This window comes from Papaver somniferum, chromosome 6, assembly GCF_003573695.1.
Source record: "Papaver somniferum cultivar HN1 chromosome 6, ASM357369v1, whole genome shotgun sequence".
Lineage (NCBI taxonomy): Eukaryota > Viridiplantae > Streptophyta > Magnoliopsida > Ranunculales > Papaveraceae > Papaver > Papaver somniferum.
In genome coordinates, this window is record NC_039363.1 from 179422905 (window position 1) to 179446288 (window position 23384).

The following is a 23384-nucleotide window of genomic DNA, read 5'->3' on the forward strand; positions in this document are numbered from 1 at the left end:
CATGGGCCTAACCTCTACTGCAGGAAAATGGGATAACTTCTAGGTCACTATTTTAAATCTATATGCAAAACTAAAATATTTAAGCAGATGATCAAGATTAAAGTGACAAGAACTCTCATCCTCACAGACCAAAGGAAAAAGTGACACAGGAGTTCATTCATCACCTGACGTCTGCAGCTTGGCTCACAGGTCAATGATATTGATAATATCCCCAAGTTCACCATATACAATTCCAGGTGTAGCATGAGCTACTGCTTTCATCCTGTTACACCGTACTCCAAAATATGTATGGGAGTTTGCTAATCTATAGTTTCAATGTAGTTCAGACTAATACCTGATAAAGGTTTGTTACAGCTGCCACCAGACAATGCTAGTGATGCACCACCAGGACTCACTGCCAACCTTGGTTGTGTGATGCGCTTTAGCAACCTCATTTTCGCCTTCACAATACTTTTCGAATGGTTGCTTACCTGAAAGCTTGCCTCCAAGTTTGTATCTAGCGCACACAATCGGTTGCTGATGTACAGAGTAATATGACAAGGCATTTTCTCTTTTTTTGATAATAAAGATAAGATTCATTAAGAAAATTAAGTCATTATACTGTTTGGCGAAGTCTCATCCTTCTAACATACACAAAATACAAGGAGAGACTATGCAAGACATAATAAACCAGATTGTCTACTGGATTTATTTAAGGTGTCAGCCACCAGGTTCTTTGTTCTATTAACATATTTATATTATATACATAGGTAGGAGATTTGCTAAGAGCAAATTTACACTCCAACAAAATAAGAGCAGTGCACCGTTTCACACATGACATGGTACTACATATAGCTTTGATAAATGCCTGACAATTTCCAAAAAAACAGACCTTATGCAGCTTCAGTTCTTGGGCAAGCTTTGCTTCCGCTTGCTCTGCGCACCTAGAGGTGTACCTGAATCACAAAATAAAAAGACCAATATATAAACTGTAGTCTTCTGATAAGTAAAGAGGCATCAAAGTTAAACTGGACAGCACAATTGTTAACACAGCTTACAGAAAAACGTTCAGTTTTTGCGTGGTGTTGTCCTTCTTTACGGCAAACTTACATCATTCTGAATCATAAAGGAAGTGTTTCTTATAGCATGGGTTAAGATGTGTGTTCTCAATCTCAAATTCTAGCTTGCACCTAGGTTTCCATATGTGCTACCAAGCAATTCCTATGGAAGAAAATCTTTCAGGCTTTCAGCCATAGATTTATCTTTGACAGCTTGAAGAATTCTGTTTTTGCATAGAGGTATTGCATCCTGTTGGTAAGAGAGCATGCTATCAAAAGTGGAACCAATGGAGAACACAGCAGCCATAGAGAATCACAATGTAAGAGGATATGAGAAATGGACTCGTCAACATTCTCACATAGAGGATACAAAAAATTGAGGTAAGTATATCAGTTAGCAAATAAAAGTTCGGTAAAGTATCTATAGCAAGTAGAACAGGTTCATATGCCCATAAAGGAGAGAGAGCGAGAGAGACAGAGAACCTAGGGAAGAATCATTATGCAAGTAGGTGTTAAGCAGTTAGATTGGAAAAACAACCAGCTAAACAGAAGCATGCACAGGCATACAAGTTTTCAAAAATAAGTGCCTACAATGACTTGATAAAACTCTAAAGATTCATCAAAATTCTGCATAATGTTCTCCAATTATAAATGCTATCACTGTAACCTAAAAACAAGTAAGACTTTCTAAAATCAGATTTAACATGAAAATATAAAAGAATTACTTTTTATCAGGCAAGTCCACAAGTGACCAAAAGATCTGAAGATACCAACCTTTGCTGAAGCATCTATCCCTTCGACTCCACAACAGAAACAACCATACAGTAAACTAAGTCGATCACAGAACTGGTGAAGATCCTGTTTTAAGCGACAGATCTCTTGCTGTAGCAAATCATTGCGTCTTTTTTCAAACTTAGCCACCTTTTTAGCATGCTTTACATGCTTCTTTTCAAGCTCCAAGTGTTTCTCCAAGAACACCACATTTGCATTTGCAGCATTTGTGTTTAAATTTTCATGCCGTCTATCTGACTCTTCAGGGAAGACCTTCTCCACCTTCTCAGTGTACATGATATCCTGAACCTTCCTTTCCAATTCTTCACTCCTCTTTTTCTCCTCTTCCAGCCTCCTAGACAATTCATCTGACCTATATTCTTCATTCAATAGCTTCTTCCTCTCTTCTTCAGCACACCTCTTCTGTAGCTCTGCTTTTGCCTTTTCAGAATCTGCTCTTTTCTTCTCCCTATTTGCCTTGTTTTTCTCAGCTTCTAGCTTTTTCTGTGCTTCTTCATACATTGATCTCTCTATACCAAGTTTTATCCTTGCTTCATTAGCCTCTGACTTCAAGGCTTCCAGACTGGTCTTAAGTTCCTCAGCTCGATTTCTTTCTATATCAACCATCTTTTTTTCTCCATCCAATTTACTCTTCTCAGCTTCCAGTAATTTGAGTGAGTCCAGAGCTTTTTTCTTTTCTGCCTCAGCTTTCTTTTTTTCGGAGTCTCCTCTCTTCTTTTCTTTTGCCAATAACTCCTTCAGACGATTAATTTCAGCTACCTTGTCGGAGACCTTCTTTTGAATAAGATCTTTATCAACCAGCTGTTTTTCTCCATCCAATTTACTCTGCTTTAACGCTTTTGCAGCTTTCTTTTCCTCCGCTTCAGCCTTGTTTTGTTCAGCTATCAATAGCTTCAATGCTTCTGCAGCTTTCCTCTTCTCCGCTTCAGCCTTCTTATTTTCAGCGTCTCCCCTCTTCTTTTCTTTCTCAAGAAGCTCCTTGAGACGTTTGTTTTCTGCTTCGCCTTGTGAAATCTGGGTCTGAAGCAACTCCTCTCTCGAATAAGCAGTTTCCTGTAAGGAGGTTATCTCTGATTTCAACTGCATGATCTCATTCTCTAACTCTACTCTAACAGCAGATTCTTCAACTCTTGCCTCTTTCCCCGTCTCTACTCGTGGTCGCTCCTCTAATGATGTCATTGAAAAAACTGCACATTAAACAGATTTCCACTACAAAAAAAAAGAAAAAAAGAAAGCTGCATAAACTTGTTCCTAAACAATTTGGTTGTTTGAAATGACATTTCAAACGTGAAAACATTCACCATGCATGATTCATAGAAATAACTATGTGACATTTTCAAAATGACTTACCGCCAACACCACCGTAACCGTTGTGAGCCATCACAAACACAATCATATACATAAACTGAAATTCTGACAGGTACCCCAGTCTAAAATCCAGCTCATAAACAAAATTCCCGTTCTTATCGTCCATTAAAATTGGCCCATCAGACCTCTTTCCACAGTCAAATACGAAACAAGTATAACAAACATAAATAGAAAAACAAACACCTCCATTCAAATTCCTCATAACACTATCAGGCTTTTCATCAGTGCCTTCTCAATTTCAAACACCAATGTCAACAAAAGTATCAAAACTCTATTTCCATCAGACATTTTAACAAACAACTTCCTATCACCACTAATATCAGCCTCACTTACACAAATAAGAACAAATGAATCCATAAATGGAAAATCAGACTGATACCCAAGCCTTGAAATTAGCTCACAAACCAAATTCCAATTGCGATATCAAGTAAAATCAAACCCACGAAGAACAATCACACAATAAGTATCAAAACAGAATTCACCAACAAATTCAGAAAAACTCTTGACGTGTTTAAATGCTTTTCCGCTATCAAATATGCTACGAGAAGAATTTATAGTAATGGATGAACACTCACCAATTAGTGGTTTGTAAGAATTCAGGATCTCTTTACCAATTGGTGTTTTGTAAAAATTCATGAAAACACTCCAATTAGGGAAGAGATGTGGTTCACGTGAGTCTACTACTGTTGAATCATCCTTTTCTTCGAAGAAAAATTGAGGAATCAATCTGCATGCATCTTCTTCTTCAGAGAAAAATGGAGGAATCAATCTGCAGTCCACAGATTCATCTTCTTCTTCATGCGAGTGTACCACTGCTGAATCATCCTTTTCTTCAAAGAAAAATGTAGGAATCAATCTGAAATCCAGAGATTCATCTTCTTCTTGAAAGAAATATGAAGGAACTAACAAGGGATATTCATCTTTCTCTTCATCGATAGCAGGAATTGATGTAGTACTCTTAGTTAAAAGGATCACTCTCAACTCCATCATTGCTTCATCCATTAGCTTTGAGAACTTCTGAAGATAGTACTCTCGAGTTGGAGAACGATTCTTTTTCCAATGAAACTGATATAAATAACGAAAATTCTCATAATATGCTCTTGTTTTACCTTCCTCCTTCAAAGCTTTCAGCTGCAGTGGTGTAGCTTCTTTAAGCTCCGCCATGGATCGTAACGAGAAACAAGGGTTCACTACTGGTTCTTCCGCTGTTGCTAGCACCAGAAACAAGAAAGAAATCAAATTACGAAGGAGAGGAATACTAGAATCTACGATTTTTTTTAATAATTTCTATAAGGCGGTTTGGGAGAAAAGGAGGTGAACGGGACATCTCCAAACCATCGGTCATGGGTGAACAACACTCGACATCTTATTTGATCCTCTGGACGGTCGACGTTAAGAACCGAGGTCTAGGGATCATTGACTGCTTTTTAAAGTCTGCACGTTCTCGTTTAAAAGACTCTCCGTCCGGTACCATTTTCCTTGAACTCCGGTCATTCAAATCTCGGCTGGTTTTATGATATTCTTCTCTATGCAACTCAAGAAAATGATCGAAAGACCATAAAGCTAATACACTGTACATGGGCCTAACCTCTACTGCAGGAAAATGGGATAGCTTCTAGCTCACTAGTTAAACATATGTTCAAGATAAAGCTGCAGTTAATATATAGATTAACATGTCAAGAACTCTCACCATCACAGACCAAATGAAAAAGTGACACAGGAGTTCATTCATCATCTGATGTCCCCAGGTTGGCTCGCAGGTCAACGATAATATCCAGCATCATCCGATGGATTGACATACCCACCCAAAATTCAAGGAGGAGACACTAATTTTTTCTTTTTTTTTGAAATAGAAACTTACATTCAGCAAACCGATTTACATAGATCCAGTAACAGTAGACTGGAGCACAGCTGATAGAGTATACCACCATTGTATATTACAAACTTGACACCTCGCAAACTTAGCAAGCTGGTCAGCTGCTTTATTATTCATTCTACGAATGTAACGTACAGTCACATTCGACAAACTATATAACAGACTAACACACTCAAACAACAACGACCGATCAATCCAAGACACATTATTTACAGACCCACCCAAACCATCGACTAACTTTTTACAGTCGGAGTAGATAACTACATTAGAATGTTGATGTGAACATAACCAGCAAAGAGCTTTGTATAAGGCCAACATTTCTGCATGTATTACATTCCTTGCCCAGATGGGTGATGTTGTAGCTGTTACAAAAGAACCAGTTGAATCAGCAAGGATAAAAGCAGTACCTGCAACATGAGTATTAGGTAAAACTGAAGCATCCACATTCAATTGGAAACAGTTAGCATCATTAGCTGAAGAATCCGACATCTGACAATGGTCTGAATTCTGACTCCTTAATGAGGCAACATGCTGAGAAGTAGAAGAAGATACATAACCAATTTTATGTAACCCACAAAAGTCTTTGATATCATTAATAATAATCTGTGGAGACTGATGAATCTGATCAAAGACAAGAGTACAGCGAGCCTTCCATATATGCCAAAGGATGACCACTACTAGATTAACTGTGTGATGATCTTTGAAGGTGAAGCTGTTTGCTGAATCTGTCCATCCTTGTAACCAACTGGTAATAGACGACTGAGAGGTAATGATGGCAGAACAATGAGGTAACATGCGAGACCAAATAGCAGCAGAAAATGGACAATTCAAAAACAAGGAGGAGACACTAATTAACCAAGATATACATGAACCAATTGTCAAAATGGATTTAGCTAAGGTATCAGTTCACCATGATCTTTGTTCTATTTACATATATACATGTGAAGGAGATCTTACGAGCATATTTACAATCCAACAAAACAGGAGCAGTTTACCATTTAACACATGACGTAGTACTAGATATAGCTTTGATAACTGCCTTGCAATCTCCAACAAAACAGACCTCATGCAGCTCCATTTATTGGGCGAGCACTGTAGCTGCGAGTAGAGCTTTCGCTTCTGCTTGTTCTGCATCTAGAGGTATGTACCTGCGGTAGTTTTGGCGCCTCTGAAGTTCCCTGCTGAGTCACGAAATAACAAGTCAAATATATAAACTGTATTCTTTCTGATGAGTAAGAGGCATCAAAGTTAACTGTATATGCAGACTGGACAACAAAGATGTTAACACATCTTACAATGTTGTTCAGTTTTGTCTGGTATTGCCCTTCTTTACAGCAAGCTAACATATCCAGTTTTTACATAACAGTTATTAAATTCTGTTGGTCAAAGAGCATGCTACTAAAACTGGAATCAATGGCAAATACAACTGCCCTAGAGAAAGCATGATGTAAGAATAGACAAGCTAAGAGGTTGATTCTTCAACATTCCGACATAGAGGGCACAGAATTGGGGTAGGTATAACTGTTAGCAACTAAACCTTTGGTGAAGTATCTATAGTAGACCAGGAATTTCATATGCCCGTAGAGAAGAGATAGCGAGAAAAACAGCAACTCAGGCAGAACATTATGCAAGTAGGTACTATGCAGTTGGATTGGAAAAAACAACCAGCTAAAAATAAGCATGCACAGGCAAGTAAATTCCAAAAATAAGCGCCTACACTGAAGTTTACACTTGATAAAACTCTAAAGATTTGTCAAAAACATGCATGATGTTTTCCAATCATAAATACTATTACTCCCACATAAAAACAAGAAACACTTTCTGGAATCATATTTAACATGAAACTAAAGAAAGAATTACTTTTTATCAGTCTATGCTACAAGTACACACAAGGTCTGAATATACTAACCTTTGCTGAAGCATCTATCCCTTCGACTCAATGAGAGAAACAGCCATCTACTGAATTAAGTCGATGACAGAATTGGAGAAGATCCTGTTTTAAGCGGCAGATTTCTTGCTGTAACAAATCATTGCGTCTTTTCTCAAACTTAGCCACCTTTTTAGCAAGCTTTACATGCTTATATTCAAGCTCCAGCTTATTCTCTAAGAACGCCACATTTGCATTTGCAGCGATTGTGTTTACATTTTCATGATGTCTATCTGACTCTTCAGGGCAGACCTTCTCCACATTCTCGGTGGACATGATATCCTGAACCTTCCTTTCCAATTCTTCACTCCTCTTTTTCTCCTCTTCCAACCTCCTAGACAATTCATCCGACCTATTATTTACATCGAATAGCTTTTTTCTCTCTTCTTCAGCACACCTCTTCTGTAGCTCTGCTTTTGCCTTTTCGGAATCTGCTCTTTTCTTCAACCTATCTGCCTTATTATTCACAGCTTCTAGATTTTTCTGTGCTTTTGATCTCTCTGTACCAAGTTTTATTCTGGTTTCATTAGCCTCAGATGTCAAGGCTTCCAAAGTGGTCTAAAGTTCCTCAGCTCGATTTCTTTCCATATCAAACTTCTTTTTTTCTCCATCAGTTGCACTCTTTTCAGCTTACAATAACTTTAGTGCTTCTAAAGCTTTTTTCTTTTCCACCTTAGCTTTCACTTTTTCAGAGTCTACTCTACCCTTTTCTCTCGCTAGTAATTCCCTGAGACGATTAATTTCCGCTGCCCCGTCTGAGACCTGTTTTTGAATCATATCTTTATCAATTTGCTGTTTTTCTCCATCCAGTTTGCTCTTTTCAGCTTCTAGTAACTTGAGTGCTTCCAGAGCTTTCTTCTTGTTCGCTTCAACCTTCTTTTTTGCAGCTTTCAATAGCTTCAATTCCTCAACAGCTTTCTTCTTCTCCACTTCAACCTTCTTCTTTTAGGCGTCTCCCCTCTTCTTTTCTTTCTCCAGAAGCTCCTTGAGACGTTTGGTTTCTGCTTCCCCAACTGAAACCTGATTTTGAATCAGATCCTCCAAGTTACTCTTTTCAGCTTTCAATAGCTTCAATGCTTCTGCAGCTTTCTTCTTCTCCACTTCGACCTTCTTTTTTTCGGCGTCTCCCCTCTTCTTTTCTTTCTCCAGAAGTTCCTTGAGACGTTTGGTTTCTGCTTCCCCGACTGAGACCTGCTTTTGAATCAGATCCTCTAAGTTACTGTTTTCAGCTTTCAATAGCTCCAATGCTTCTGCAGCTTTCTTCTTCTCCGCTTCAACCTTATTTTTCTCAGCATCTCCCTTCTTCTTTTCTTTTTCAATAAGCTCCTTGAGACGTTTGTTTTCTGCATCTCCTTGTGAAATTTGGGTCTGAAGCAACTCCTCTCTTGAATAAGCAGTTTCCTGTACGGAGGTTAAATCTGATCTCAACTGCAGGATCCCATTATCGAACTCTACTCTAACAGCAGATTCTTTAACTTTTGCCTGTTTATCCGCCTCGACTCGTGCTCGCTCCTCCTCTAATGCTGTGAATGAAAACTACCACATTAAACACATTACGGTTAAAAAAAAGTTGCATAAACTTTTTCCCAAACAATTTGGTTGTTTGAAGACATTTCAAAAGCTAAAACATTCACCATGCATGATTCATAGAATTATTTGCAGATACAACTCTTCAACAACTAAGAATTGGGGTATTTCCAACAAACTGACTAAAATTGTTTTATTAATCCATTACGGTTTCGTAATTATTTCATTGTTTTTAAGGAATTATAGCAATTATTTAATTTAATTTTGTCATTCCTTGATTTAATTTTGCCGAGATCTTCTTCTTCTTTCGTTCTTTTTAATTTTGAAATCATGGCGAAAAAAGTTGAACAAGTTAAAAAATTGAGAGGTTTGTTACTTACTGATTTCTTTCAATAGCTTTAATGCTTCTGTAGCTTTCTTCTTCTCCGCTTCAGCCTTCTTTCTTTCAGCTTTCAGTAGCTTCAATGTGTCTGCAGATTTCTTCTTCTCCGTTTCAGCCCTCTTTTTTCAGCATCTCCCCTCTTCTTTGTTTTCTCAAGAAGCACCATGAGATGCTTCGTTTCTGCATCCTCTCTTGAATAAGCAGTTTCCTGTAAGGAGGTAATCTCTGATTTCAACTGCAGGATCTCATTCTCTAATTCTACTCTAACACCACATTCTTTAACTTTTTCCTCTTTCTCCACCTCTACTCGTGCTCGCTCCTCCTCTAACTCTGTCCATGAAAACTACCACATTAAACACATTTCCACTAAAAATAGGATTGCATACAACATTAAACACTTCGCTTTGGAGCTCGATGGATTTCGCTCTTTTCATCATTGACCATTGAATGATGGGTTTGCACCTTTGAAAAACTTGACAAGTGTGTTTCAAAACTGTTGTAGAAAGTGTTTTCTTAACACTCGTCTTACACAACACCGTTGCTTACTAAATTGAATCACCAATGCTTTTACATAGCAATCCCATTCCTTCTATGCCTATGATCATATGACCAATTAGGCTCTACCTAAGGTAAGTCTGACCGATTAACCTTAAAAGATTTTTAAGGTTATGATCAAATACGCCTCTTTTAAAATACAGTAGTGATTGGATTTTCAAGACTTTGGCGTTTTGAACCTAAATTAAGAATGCATTTATACCAAGAGGACAATAATTTTGCCCAAGCACCCATTTCCATTTCCATTGGCTAACAATTAGGTTATTCAAAGAAATTTTGAAAAGCTAAAACATCCACATTCACAACTCTGCAACAACAAAGAATTGGGGGAAGTCGTTCTTTTCTAGGTATCTCCAACAAAATGACTAAAATCAGGGTTTTCTTGGACAAAAGCCCTATAACCTACAAATAAAGATTAAATTCCACTAACCTTTTGAGAGACTAAGTTTCTCATCCTCAATCTGATCCTTCCACTGATTAAGAAGCTTCACGGCTTCTCGTAGAGCATTCCTTTTCGCTATCCACTGATTCACACACGCACAGTACGAAAACAAGAACAACAAAAGAGCTGAGATTCCATTAAGAAGAAACCCTGAAATGGAAGAGCTTAGTTGAGAAACCGTACCTTAGCACAACAAGAATTCACTACTGGTTCTTCCGCCATTGTTATTAGCACGAGAAACAAGAAAGAAATGCCGGAGAATAGTGTTTATAATTTCTATGAGGCAGTCTGGGCCTAGTTAGTAAGTTCGCGAATCATTCGCGAATTTTTCCGTCTTATTCGCGTACGTTTGCAACTCCGAACCCAAGTCGCGTATTATGTAGCATTCCCGGATTATTCGCGAATCGTTCACGAATTTTACGTATCCTGAATGATACGTCCGCTTAATTCGCCATAAATTCTTTAGCTTTTACTTTTCAAAGACTCCAATTTTTGGGCTTTACTGCCTTCCGAGCATACACGACCAAATATTAGACGTGTTGTAATTTTTATGAAACAAAAACGACTGACGAGATTTGAAGGTGAAGGTGAGAGAGATCTCAAACTCACTAACCAAGCATCTAAACCACCATACGACGTCCTCTTGGATAACTAATGTTGTATATATTATTAATATCATCATATTAAGTTTATTTTTTCTTTAAATAACTCACACATATGCATAAAAATTGGTCTATGACCTTATAAATACAAATTATTTGTTATATATAGATACCGAATTTTCAGAGTCGAACTCACATTTATAAATCGAATTATACACGTACGTATGCCGTTCCGAATTACTGACGAATCACGTCCCGTTGACCGAATTTTGGACCGAATCTGGATTTTACAAAACCGTATAATACTCGTACGTTTGCCGTTCCGTACGTTTGCCGAATCCCGAATTGCTAACTAGGGTCAGGGGGATAAGAATGTGAAATGGGTGAACAACACTACGCATATTATTCGATCTGGAGGTCGCTGCACCTTCGGTTATGGGTGAACAAAACTACGCATGTTATTCGATCCTATTAACGGTCAACTTTAAGAACCGAAGTCTAGAGATAATTGACTGCTTTTATAGTCTGCGACTCTGCAGTGCATTGTAATTTGGAACTCGAGATTTTAACTGAAGCCAAGTATTGCCGCATATGCCCTGGTGTTGAGCAGTCTTGTGTTTAGAGAGTTCAATTCGTAGTCATTATTATGGGTTCGACTCAGGCTGATAATATTTCGGAAAAATAAAGTCAACTCATAGAAACAGTGATAGTAACTCTTTTCAAGAAAAAAAGAGAATATTTTCTCTAGACTATTGATTCTAACTCTTTTCAAGAAAGAGAGGGAGTATTTTCCTCTAGGTCAGTCAAAACTCCATTTGCATCACTTAATTTAGTAATCAGTCAGATTCATTCATTCATTCAACTCCTCCTTTCTACTGGAAATTTGGAGTACCTATCCAAATTTTTGCTCCAACCTACTGCATTCTGTTTGGAATTGTAGGTAACGCTCATAACACTTGTGTTTACTGTATGATATCTGCATCATTCTCAAAGTGACATGTGTATGTACGAAACTCGACACATTTTATCATCAGTAGTTCACGAACATGAACACAAATGAGAAATATATTTATCTCAGGTGTTTCACTGGTGGGTTAAATTCAGGACATTCAGGGGAGACGGTTGAAATGAGGAGTCTTACACCCTCCCTTTCAATCCCAACCATTTCTTTGCTCCATGATTCCTGATTGGAAAACATAAAAAATAAAAAATAAAAAAAAAATAGTTCGCCGAATTGCTAACTAGGATCCTGATTGAAAAACATAAAAAGACAAGCAATATCCAAGTGCTAAAAAAGAGAATGAAAAGCAGTCAGTACTACTCCCTGAAAAAGACTTCAACAAATCACAATCTCAAATGAGAAGAAGAGTCTGCACTGCAGTCAGGTTTCATCGTATGTAACGTGAGCACAAAAAAATGAACTGCAGCTCGTCATGTTATACATCGGTAGTCAGGTCAGGCAACTCAAAATATAGAAATTGTTCGAAAGACCATATAACTAATATACTGTTTGTGGCCTAACCTCTTCCACAGGAAAATCGGATAGCTTCTAGTTAAACAGATGTTCAAGATAAGCAGCAGTTGATTTAAAGACTAAAATGTCAAAAATTCTCATTCTCACAGATCAAATGAAAAAGTGACAGGAGTCCATTCATCACCTGATGTCTGCAAGTTGGCTCGCAGAGTCGCAGGTCAACGATAATAGCATCAAGTTCACTGTGATCAGTTCCAGGTGTAGCACGAGCAATTGCTTTCATCCTTCGACAATGTGCTCCAAGATGTGCAAGGGAGCTTGATACATCTGCCACCATATGATTCTAGTGTTGCACCAGAATGGTAACAGGACTCACAGCCAACCTTGGTTGTGTGATGTGCTTTAGCAACACATTTTTGCCTTCACAATACTTTGCAAATGGTTCCTTACCTGAAAGCTTTCCTTCAAAAGTTTGTATCTAGCGCACACAAATGGGTTGCTGATATGCAAAGTAAATGACAAGGCATTCATGTTCTTTTTGATAATAAAGATAGATTCATTAAGAAAACCCAGTCATTATATTGTTTGGCAACGTCACAACCTTTTAACATACCCATAAATAATACAATGAGGAGAGACTAACCAAGACATGCATAAACAAGATTGTCTAATGGATTTATCTAAAGTGTCAGCCACCATGTTCTTTGTTCTGTTAACATACTTATATACAGAGGTACAAGATTTGCTAAGAGCATACTTACAATCCAACAAAATAGGAGCTGTGTACCGTCTAACACCTAACATATTATAAGATAGAGCCTTGATGAATGCCTGACAATCTCCAAAAAACAGACCTTATGCATCTTCAGTTCTTGGAGAAGCTCTATAGCTGCAAGTAGAGCTTTTGCTTCCCCTTGTTCTGCATTACAGCTGCACCTAAGGAAGTTTTGGCGACTCTGAAATTCCCTGCTGAGACACAAATAAAAAGTCCAATATATAAACTCTGGTCTTCTGATAAGTAAGAGGCGTCAAAGTAAATTGTAAATGCAGACTGGGACACAGAACCATTGTAAATACAGCTTAGAGAAAAACACTGTTCACATTTGTCCAGTATTGTGCTTCTTTGCAGCAAGCTTATATCATTCTGAATCATAAAGGAAGCATTTCTCACAGGTTTCCGCGAAGATTTGTGTTTCAAATACTAGCTTGCACCTAGATTCTAAAATGTGCCACCTAGCAACTACTGAGGAACAAAAAATTTCAGTCGTAGATTTATCTTTGACTTCTTGGAAATGCAGTTTTTACATAAACATATTATATCCTGCTGGTTGGGGAGCATGCTATTAAAACTGGAATCAATGGCGAACACAACATCCCATGTAAAGGACATAAAGAGTTGAGGTACGTATATCTGTTAGCAAGTAAAAGTTTGGTAAAGTATTTGTTGTAGAGCAGGAATTTCATATGCCCATAGAGAGAGGACAGCTCAGGCAGAGTTATTATGCAACTAGGTATTATGCAGTTAGACTGGAAAAAACAACCAGCTGATAATAAGCATGCACGGATAATTACGTTTTCAAAGATAGGTGCCCTGCAACAAAGTTTACACTTAACAAACTTTAAAGATTCATCAGAAACCTGCATGATGTTTCATGCCTCTCAAAAATAATAACTATTTTCTAAAATCAGATTTAAAATAATTCTTTTTATCAGGCAAGTATATAAGTGCTTTAAAGATCTGAAGATACCAACCTTTGCTGAAGCATCTATCCCTTCGACACCATGAAAGAAAGAACCACCCAGTAAATTTAGTCGATGACAGAATTGCTGAAGATCCTGTTTTAAGCGACAGATTTCTTGCTGCAGCAAATCATTGCGTCTTTTTTCAAACTTAGCCACCTTTTTAGCATGCTTTACATGTTTTTTTTCAAGCTGCAGCTGTTTCTCTAAGAGCACCATATTTGCATTTGCAGCATTTGTGTTTACATTTTCATTCTGTCTTTCTGACTCTTCAGGACAGACCTTCTCCACCTTCTCAGACATGATATCCTGAACCTTCCTTTCCAATTCTTCTCTCCTCTTTTTCTCCTCTTCCAACCTCTTAGCCAATTCATCTGACCTATATTCTTCATTCAATAGCTTTTTCCTCTCCTCTTCAGCACACCTCTTCTGTAGCTCTGCTTTTGCCTTCTCGGAATCCGCTCTTTTCTTCTCCCTATTTGCCTTGAATTTCTCAGCTGTTAGCTTTTTCTTTGCTTCTTCATACTTTGACCTCTCTGTACGAAGTTTTATTCTGGCTTCACACGCCTCGGATTTCAAGGCTTCCAAAGTAGCCTTAAGTTCCTCAACTTGATTTCTTTCTATATCAACCATCATTTCCTCTCCATCAGTTTTACTCTTTTCAGCTTCCGGTAATCCGAATGATTCTAGAGCTTTCTTTTTATCGGAGTCTTCTCTCTTCATTTCTTTCGCCAGTAGCTCCTTGAAACGATTTACTTCAGCTGAGACCTGCTTTTGAATCAAATCTTTATCAATCATGTGTGTTCCTCCATCCAATTTACTCTTCTCCGCTTCATCCTTTTTGTTTTCAGCATCTCCCCTCTTCATTTCTTTCTCAAGAAGGTCCTTGAGACGTTTGTTTTCTGCTTCTCCTTGTGAAATTTGGCTCTGAAGCAACTCCTCTCTCGAATAAGCAGTTTCCTGTAGGGAGGTAATCTCTAATTTCAACTGCAGGACCTCATTCTCTAACTCTACTTTAACAACAGATTCTTTCGCTTTTGCATCTTTCTCCGCCTCTACTCGTGCTCGCTCCTCCTCTAAGGCTGTCAACGAAAACTACCACATCAAACACATTTCCACTATTCAAAAACAAAAACAAAAAAAAAAGTTGAAACTATTCCCAAATAATTAGGTTATTTTAAAAAATTTCAAAAGCTAAAACATTTACCATGGGTGATTCATAGAGCTATTCAAATCTGTAACAACTAAGAATTGGGGGAAATCACTCTTTTACTGTAACCGAATGCACAAATTTTGAACCCTAAACCTAAAAATTGAAATCTAACCTTTAGAGATGGTAAGATTCTCAGCCTCAATCTTATTGATATGCGCACTCAGAAGATTCACGGCTTCTCGAAGAGCATTCCTTTTCGCTACCACCTCCGTGTATTGAAATTTCCACTGATTCACACACACAAAAAAAAAAAGTTTGAGATTCCATCAAAATTATAGATACACGGGAAAATCACAGAGTTGAGAAACCATACCACAGAACAACAAGGGTTCGCTGCTGGTTCTTCCGCCATTGCTAGCACGAGAAACAAGAAAAAAATGAAGTAGCATCTACGGTGTTTATGACTTCGAACTGGTACAGGAGAAAAGAGGGGACAGTAAAATTGATTTTTCAACCCAGAAATGCTAGATACACCGGGGTTTTTCCACCAAAAATCCACCTATAGAGAGAGAGCCCCTGCCCCCCCAGGAGAAAAATGAGAGGGTGTGTTTTACCCCTGTAGGACCCACAACAACTGTCTCAGTTGGTGTCGATCCCTGTGAATTTATACTTATTGTTTTTACTCGGTAGTTTTGGGTTGATCGGGAACGGCTGTAATAGAGCCTGGACTCCACCCCATCCCAAAGAATTAGCAGGACCTACCCCTATTATATCTCCGAGAAAATTTATGGGATTTTTTCAGGTCAACAAATCACTTTCGTTTTACAACAGTCCTATACGGGACTGTATCAAAAAACCATAAATTTTCTCTCTTTCTTCTCTCTTCTTATTCTTACAAGCCAAAACCTTAAAAAAAAAAGACCTTCCATCTTTTTAAGACATGATCTGAGCAAAAATTTACATAGTTAATCGTGATTTAGAAGTTATTTCGTTGATTATGCTATTAAAACGATTTTCTCTTCGTTATTAGAGCGATTATGTTTTCGTTATTAGCGTGATTCTATCTGCACTGTCATAATGTTTATTTTTTTGAGATATTTTGTAAAAGGGACGTATGTTTCGGTCGTACTACTAGGATATGGGTCGTAGAAGATGTCGTTGATGCGATAGGGTTGTAGACTGACTTTGACTGTTTGATATGTTTACTAATACCCTTATAAAATAGTTGAATACCTATTATCCTAAACTAGTTAAATACTTATCTAAACTAAGCAACGACAAGAAATTGGAGGGGGCAATTCAAGAAGATAGGGATTGAGATAAGACATGGATTTCAGAGTTGCGTGAAGATGAGTATAGCTTCTAATGGTGTCTGAAACAAATGATGCTACATGCGAGAAGAAAACTGCAATCATTAATGAGAGGAATTAACTAATGAAGGCACAATAAAAGGTCTCAAAGAAGAGGAGGAAATAAATTTCTTTGAATCAGTACTATGGATTCAAGTCTCAATTACCACAGAAGAATATATCCATCATTATCATCCCGATTCAAACGTTTCTTGATTCAGTGGCAATGAATGTACCAAATCCAATCGAAGATACTAGATCACATGTGCACAATTTCAAACTATCGGTACTTTGACTTCGACCAAGGTTGAAGTTGAGGATTACTAGTGACTTGAAATGCTTGCTAAACCTCCGCATGTTTCGATTAGAGGGGTTTCTGAACCCAATAGATACAAGGAATAGATTGACTCTCATGTTGTTACTGCCAGGGATAATGGGGTTAAATTGAGGAAAGTATGAATGTTTCTGAGTCCCCGATTGATTATGGCAGATGAGTTATCAACGAATTGAATTTGCAAGAAATGGACAGCTAGAGAAGAGGACTTCTTATTGCACAACAACAACACCAGGTTGTGCTCATCAAGCGTTTTGTAAAATGTTTGAACCGCAAAAAAAAAATGAAAAAGTTTTCCACCACTAAGGGTAGATGGAAAAGGGCTAGAGGGTTACACATTTTGACAATATTATAACTGTCAACGTTAGTCATCTGATGGTAAAGGTTTTTGGCGAAATATAAAAGTCAACTAATAGTAAGATAACGATCCTCTGTCAGTCTACGACCCAAACGCATAAAAGGCATGTCCTATGACCCAGACCCTAATATGACCAAAAAAATCCAAAACTTTTACAAAATATCTCTTATCTTTTTATATTTTTTCATGATTCGTTATATTGGATAGAAGTACATCAGCGATTCAATGCGGCTAAGATCAAGTTCTCCATCAAAAATATAGATTTGGGGTTTTCGGGTTACTCGCTACACAAGAAGAATTTTTGTGAAAATTACACCTCTCTAATAGGAGCACCTCTTTTTAAAGAAGAAAAAAAATCTAAATGGTCGAATTATAATTTCCTGTCTCTGTGTACAAGAATTGTGTGTTGTCGTTGTAGATCGCACTTTCTTTTTGGGATTTATTTGTGTGTCGCATCTTATTTGTATTTGTTTCATGTTTTTGATGTACTTGTTTTTCTTGGAAACCATCGTGTAAACGTTTCTTATATGGAATGAAATACTTATGGTTTGATTATCAACAAAAAAAATGTTTATATGGACTGTGGTTTGGAACCACACCAAATGCGTCCCTCGCACAAAGAGTGAGACCTGCGCTTCTTGGAATTAGCAAGGTTCCTTTATGGATACACTGGGTCCCACCCGTGTGAGGGGACAACTTTTATGTAGTCCCAAAACGCGGTCAGTTTAGAACTTTTGATGATTTTTATTATTTTTTTCCCGGATGAAAATATGATACTAGTACTCTTTGGCTGTGTTTTTTTTTTTTTTTTGAAATAAGATAGATATATTACTATTAGCTACCGCTACTATTGATGGGTGAAAACGATTTGCTGGTTTTTAAGGAAAAGTAGAGAGACGAGCAGTCGGTCCCTCGAACGAGCAAATTGGTTAAACCTTTTTCAAACAGATGCACTGCACGGGAGTGCTTCGAGGTCGAGAGATCAATTTGTAGAACTCCGGCCTAAACCAAGAAAATAGCGATTCTAAAGTCGATTCAGTCACAAAGAGGGATGTGGGTCGATCTGCAGGAGGGAAGATGAGAAGTGTGTGAGATCAATGATGATCGAGGATTGTGGATGTGTTGAAGATTTCTGCAAGTTTGTGAACTGTTGAGTTCGATGAGATAAGTTCTGATCGGTTGAATGATAATTTCTTGTTGGTCGAAATTGTTTTGTCCCTCAATCATGGATCCAGAAACTTTTTTATATTACAAGAATAGTAGACACATTGATCCCTAGTAAGTGTGACGGTTGCTGGAGTGAGAGAGTGCGAAAGTGGGAAATCATGGTCAAACCAGTTCCACGTGCGTGGAGAATTGCTTGATTATCCATCCACTACTTTGCTAACTCCTTCAACTGCTTGCACGACTTACTCACATTTCTTAGTCGTGGGTGTACACACGTGTCATAGGCCGCCAGACCAAAACCCTAGTGAATATCCCTCCATGTGACATGATTGATGTCTCATAAATGTGAAGTCTGCGAGGCATGCGTCTATTTAATTGGTCAATTGTTGACTCGACTAGATATGAGTCTTATCCTTTATGAGTCAAGCATAATGAATGAATGCGGTATGCTCTGAGACTCATAGATTGAGCATAAGGTGTTCGCTGAGACATAATAATGGAAATACGTTGAGTCTTGATGAATTGTGACATATTATTTTACCAGTTGAAGTAGAATAATGCACAGACGTTGAGTCTTGATGGATTCTGATACATCATTTTACCAGTTGAGGTAATAATACTGGTCGACTGACGAACCCGATATTGATTGATGAACCAATGAAATATTAATAGCTTGATCAGTGGAATTCTCGAATGTTGATAGTTGAATCAACATAAGGAATATTGCTCGGTCGAGCAATTAAATATTGATAGTTGAATCAATATTGCTAGAAGTAAGTTTTGAACCCAGTTGATCGTAATTTTTTAACTTCAGCAATTTAGTGTTGATAGACGAGTGAAACAAATATTGATAGTTTAATGTTACTCGATTAATGAATTATTGGTAGTGGGACCAAATAAAATATTAATTTAAAAATACTGGTAACTGGATCGAATATTACATAATTAATTAGAATGTTGATTGTTGGATCAACATAAAATTATTAGTATTTGAACCTGTTCAGAATTATGATTTGCAGAGAATTTGGTTTGAAACCCTAATTTGATTGATTGTTGATCAATGGATGATTTGGTGAAAATCAACCATGAGTGAGATAGGGACCGTCTACATGAGATGGTGGGATGACCATGTAGTGCCCAGATGCTCGAATGAGCATGTACCAAAGTCATTTGTAGACCAGTTGGTGAAAGGATGATTAAATGTTCGTTTAATCATTATTAAAATAGTGCTCGTCTGAGCATTAGGTGGTAAAACCTAATTATGGATTGAGGAGGGACCGACCAAGGGGTATGAAACCAGCCCTTGGTGGTCGTGGGACCAACTGATGGCAGATGAATCGAATTCCAAGTTGTTTGGAAAGATTTTGAACCCAATATGAACTGTAGAAGATTAATTACATGTATCGGTTTTATTCGAAAACCTAATAACAACCAATCAAAGAGTTTGTGCTTCTCCTGGAAATCCATGAGAGACTCTTCTACTATCTGCATGTAACATAATTCACATTTGATTAGACATGTCTTACATGCACGTTCATCACCACATATTTTGTGATTAAACAATCACGTCACTTGTGCATCACCACCTCTCCGTCACTTTTTCAGTCAAGGAGAGGTGTTAGAATAATCAAGTTCCACACAATAATTTTTTAACCTAGTCATAGAGGTCAGTCTAATCAAACAAGTCGACTTATCCTACAACTTTTCGCTCGAGATATCAAACATGTCACAAATGGAAGATGCTCATCAGAGTATTGGTTTGGCGGCCTACAACGTGCGATGTGCAACACATCAATTATGAGAAAGTGACGCGAAAAGCAGATAGTTGATGAATATAGGAGTAGTGGGTGAACAAACCGTCCAGTCCTCCCTAGAAATAGGGACACGGTTTATACCACCTTCACATGACCTCCACTACTTCACTACTCCACAACTCCCACTTCCTATGAGATCAGGGTGTTCGACTATGGCTTGATATAAAGAGATTTTTAATCTATTCAATCAACAGTCTACACAAGTATCCAAAAAACTGAGAGAACTTACAACTTACACTTTACAAGCAAGTTCCATCCTCTGATACATAGTCATAAAACAACCACACCTTACATAGTCTATCTCTGAACTTAACGCCTTCTCTGCTTCTCTCCTTAAGATCAACCCTTCTCCTTTATTTTATGACTGAAGCAAGACTGGAGCGGTCATTTATTGGTTTAGGCCAGAATTGTATAGATTGATCTTTTGAATTTAAAGTACTCTTGTGCAGTACATTTTTTAGGGTCTAGACTCATTTCTCATCAACCTACCCGCTTTTACTCTTTTCTCTAAAATCATCTTTTACCCTATTACACTTAAATTGCAAGTTAGGATTCCTAAAACTAGAGTTCAAGTATTCTCTAAAAATAGGATACCCGTCTAATGTAGTTTATTATCATTTATTAATTATCAATTAAAAACGGAGATTTCTCTAGAACTCTTCTACTTTTACTATCAAATTATTTATTCACGCTTCCGTTATGCATTAAACGGCCGTTAACAATGTTAATTATACAATAATTAATTAAAGTAAAAGAATAATTATAAACGGCCAATGAGTCCACCTTTAGGAATACCATTTGACCGGGATCCATCATGACCTAAAATCGCAAGTGGAAAATGTTAGGACCCACACGTTGATATATAACATTTAATGGGACTCGAAGTCAAAATTTCCCGAAAAACAAATGGAACTCATTTTATCACTCATTTTAAAATATCTAGCAAAACTACGATTACGTTATGAGTTTCATCATTGACAGGGTTACAACTTACAAAATGACGGGGATATCAAGATTATTTGCTAGAAATGTTGAGAGATAATGATAATCTTTATTAATATTTTGATAAAGGAATTACAGAGAGAAAAAAAGCCTAACATGGGCTACAGAGAGTAAAGCAAAAACAAAGTAGTTGCTAACAAACAGGTTCAGTTAACAGTTTATAGAACTGTAATAACAAGGCAGAAAAAGGTATTTACACAATAAAATCACTGTTACATGATGAGGGTATCAACCTATCAATAATAATTCTCTTATGCTAAACAAATCTATAAAGAAGTATTGAGGCAAGTCGAGTTCAAGTCCACAGGGAGGTGTGAGTTTTAAGTTATTATATGTAGCAAATTGTTGTTGTTGAAAAACACAAATTCTGAAAATTATAAGATTATACTTCGAATTATGAGATGGAATTGACTAGAGATTCATTTTCCACTACCAAACAAGATATTATTAATCATACAAGTCTTACTTTCAATAAATTTCGATTGTTAACAACTTTAGACAAGTTATAAGTTCAACTAATCTTTTAGACACCAAAAATCACCACATAGAATAAGTTCTGTAGTGGTTTCTAATCAAGTGAACCACCTAAAATACGCTCTCTAGGTGTAATTCAATCAATTTCATTAATATTTGTGAATCAATTTGCTCCTAGCCACATGCTCGTAAGTTCGACACGTTAACTTAAGGTTATCTTTTACACACTATTGCATACAAAATCCCTTTGCGACAAATAGTGTTAGAGAACTGCTAGGTCGAACTCGCAAGCGTTGCTATCTCAAGCTTGTTTGTCAAGTTTAGTTTCCAATACTGTAAGTATTTATTTCTAGTCTACTTATAGCTAAGTCTCGGATTAAGATAGTAAGTGTAGTTGAGCATTAGACTTCACGGCGTTCATCGATTGAAGACGAAGAACTACTAAGGGGAGCTTGTGGAACTGCATCAACAAAAAGTATGTGGAGAATTGAACTCATCTATCACTCAAAAGTATATCTACTCTATCTACTATTTGAGACAAAAGTCGTATAGCTATATAGACTTCGATTATACACATTTGATATTTTGAGCTGAGTTTAACTCGCTTACATATTTCTCGAAATATGTGTTGGTAAGCTTTCGCTTTAACCAAGTTCATCTTATATTCTTGACGAAAGTCAAAAGATGATCATGTGAAAATCGCCTTGTAACATCTTACATGATTTGTGTGAGATAGTCATTTGATGTAGACTCAAAATATTTTGTATTGATCATTCGATCACTTGAAAATTGCTTTGAAGCTAATAGTTTGTGTGAGACAACTATTGTCTTCTTCTAAGAATTTTTCAATGATTGAAAAAGGAGTTTAGAACATACAACCATGATTGGATATAACACAGTATGGGTACTTGTATGCTAACTGTTGCAAGTTATTCCAAGTCCGGGAACCATAGTATGCATACCCGTATGCGTACTGGCTGGTTAATGAAAGTCCGGGAACTTAGTATGCATACCGGTATGCGTACTGGCATGAGTTTCAAGTTCCGGAAATTCATTTGAGTTTGGAAGGTATGCGTACCTGTTGGCATACTGGCAAACCCAAACTTAGTCCGGCCACTTAGGTATGCGTACCCGTTTGCATACTTGAGTAGGTTATGTTCTAAAATTGGTTTGTTTATGAACTAATAAATTTATATAATAAGGAATGCAATCTTTTGCAAACTGTGGCTATAATGTTCATGAATTGATTCGAGAGAATCAAATCGATTTTGCTTCAATTGTGTCTTGTGTACTTATGAGAATATAAACAATTGAACTACTCTAGAACTAGTTCCATTTGAGTCATTTGAACTAGTTATGGTTAAGATGAATATGGTTGATATGAAATTTTTCATATGGATAACTTCGGTTAACTATTGTTGAGCTAACTAGGTGTACACGTTTAGGTACGGTTACTCATATCTAAATGAAGTCACTTTTCATTTGTGTGTAACAAGATAAATTCAATCTAACTGTTGAAAGATATTAGCTTGAGTCTAATCAGGTTTTCATCTAACGGTGAATATTGAATACTTCGTTACCACGGTAGGATTGATTACAAACCCTGATTTGAAGACTATATAGGGGAGAACTCTAGCAACTGGGAAAACATCATCATATCAACCAATCAAGCTCTATTATCTCCTCTTTCTCCAGCTCAATCCAGGCCATAGTCTTCCAGTTCGAAACCCATTTGAACCTCCTCCATATTTTAGCAGCAACTATACTTCTTTGGGTTTCTTTTGTGTTAGAGCACTGCTCGGTCGAACTCGCAAGCGTTGCTATCTCAAGCTTGTTTGTCAAGTTTAGTTGCCAAAACTATAAGTCTTGATTTCTAGTCTACTTATAGCTAAGTCTCGGATTAGAATAGAAAGTGTAGTTGAGCATTAGACTTCACGGTGTTCATCGATTGAAGACGAAGAACTACTAAGGGGAGCTTCTGAAACTTCATCAGAAAAAGGTATGTGGAGAC

General features: G+C 37.3%; 3 protein-coding genes across 4 annotated transcripts; all 3 read right to left on the reverse strand.

The window, feature by feature from the left end:
- Positions 1-695: 695 nt before the first annotated feature.
- On the reverse strand, positions 696-4437 carry LOC113290282 (uncharacterized protein PFB0765w-like). Its single transcript, XM_026539890.1, has 3 exons — positions 3773-4437; positions 1812-2995; positions 696-935 (listed from the first exon to the last, which is right to left on the reverse strand). The coding sequence occupies exons 1-3, from the start codon at positions 4359-4361 to the stop codon at positions 924-926; spliced, it is 1785 nt and encodes a 594-aa protein (XP_026395675.1). The 5' UTR covers positions 4362-4437; the 3' UTR covers positions 696-923.
- Positions 4438-7009: 2572 nt separating this feature from the next.
- On the reverse strand, positions 7010-10128 carry LOC113291920 (caldesmon-like). The gene is made up of 6 exons (XM_026541401.1): positions 10090-10128; positions 9895-9988; positions 9073-9239; positions 8021-8536; positions 7635-7873; positions 7010-7517 (listed from the first exon to the last, which is right to left on the reverse strand). Exons 1-6 carry the CDS (start codon positions 10126-10128, stop codon positions 7010-7012), a joined length of 1563 nt encoding a protein of 520 aa, XP_026397186.1.
- Positions 10129-12514: 2386 nt separating this feature from the next.
- Positions 12515-15397, reverse strand: LOC113290283 (caldesmon-like). 2 transcript variants are annotated; one of them, XM_026539893.1, is made up of 4 exons: positions 15249-15397; positions 15048-15162; positions 13735-14804; positions 12515-12948 (listed from the first exon to the last, which is right to left on the reverse strand). In XM_026539893.1, exons 1-4 carry the CDS (start codon positions 15285-15287, stop codon positions 12919-12921), a joined length of 1254 nt encoding a protein of 417 aa, XP_026395678.1. In that variant the 5' UTR covers positions 15288-15397; the 3' UTR covers positions 12515-12918. The 2 variants fall into 2 exon arrangements, with proteins under 2 accessions (XP_026395678.1, XP_026395677.1); XM_026539892.1 differs by having other exon boundaries at positions 12515-12951.
- Positions 15398-23384: the final 7987 nt, after the last annotated feature.

What these genes read in the sequence shown, in the direction of transcription:
- LOC113290282 (XM_026539890.1), bottom strand. Translation starts at nt 4,361, where the DNA reads ATGGCGGAGCTTAAAGAAGCTACACCACTGCAGCTGAAAGCTTTGAAG. An exon ending in TTCTTACAAACCACTAATTG is followed by an intron (nt 2,996 to 3,772) that starts GTGAGTGTTCAT and finishes TGACATCATTAG; the next exon opens with AGGAGCGACCACGAGTAGAG.
- LOC113291920 (XM_026541401.1), bottom strand. Translation starts at nt 10,128, where the DNA reads ATGGCGGAAGAACCAGTAGTGAATTCTTGTTGTGCTAAG. An exon ending in GAAACTTAGTCTCTCAAAAG is followed by an intron (nt 9,240 to 9,894) that starts GTTAGTGGAATT and finishes TTTCATGGACAG; the next exon opens with AGTTAGAGGAGGAGCGAGCA. An exon ending in TTAGAAGCACTAAAGTTATT is followed by an intron (nt 7,518 to 7,634) that starts GTAAGCTGAAAA and finishes TAATGAAACCAG; the next exon opens with AATAAAACTTGGTACAGAGA.
- LOC113290283 (XM_026539892.1), bottom strand. Translation starts at nt 15,287, where the DNA reads ATGGCGGAAGAACCAGCAGCGAACCCTTGTTGTTCTGTG. An exon ending in CGAACCCTTGTTGTTCTGTG is followed by an intron (nt 15,163 to 15,248) that starts GTATGGTTTCTC and finishes TGTGTGAATCAG; the next exon opens with TGGAAATTTCAATACACGGA. An exon ending in GAATCTTACCATCTCTAAAG is followed by an intron (nt 14,805 to 15,047) that starts GTTAGATTTCAA and finishes TTTCGTTGACAG; the next exon opens with CCTTAGAGGAGGAGCGAGCA.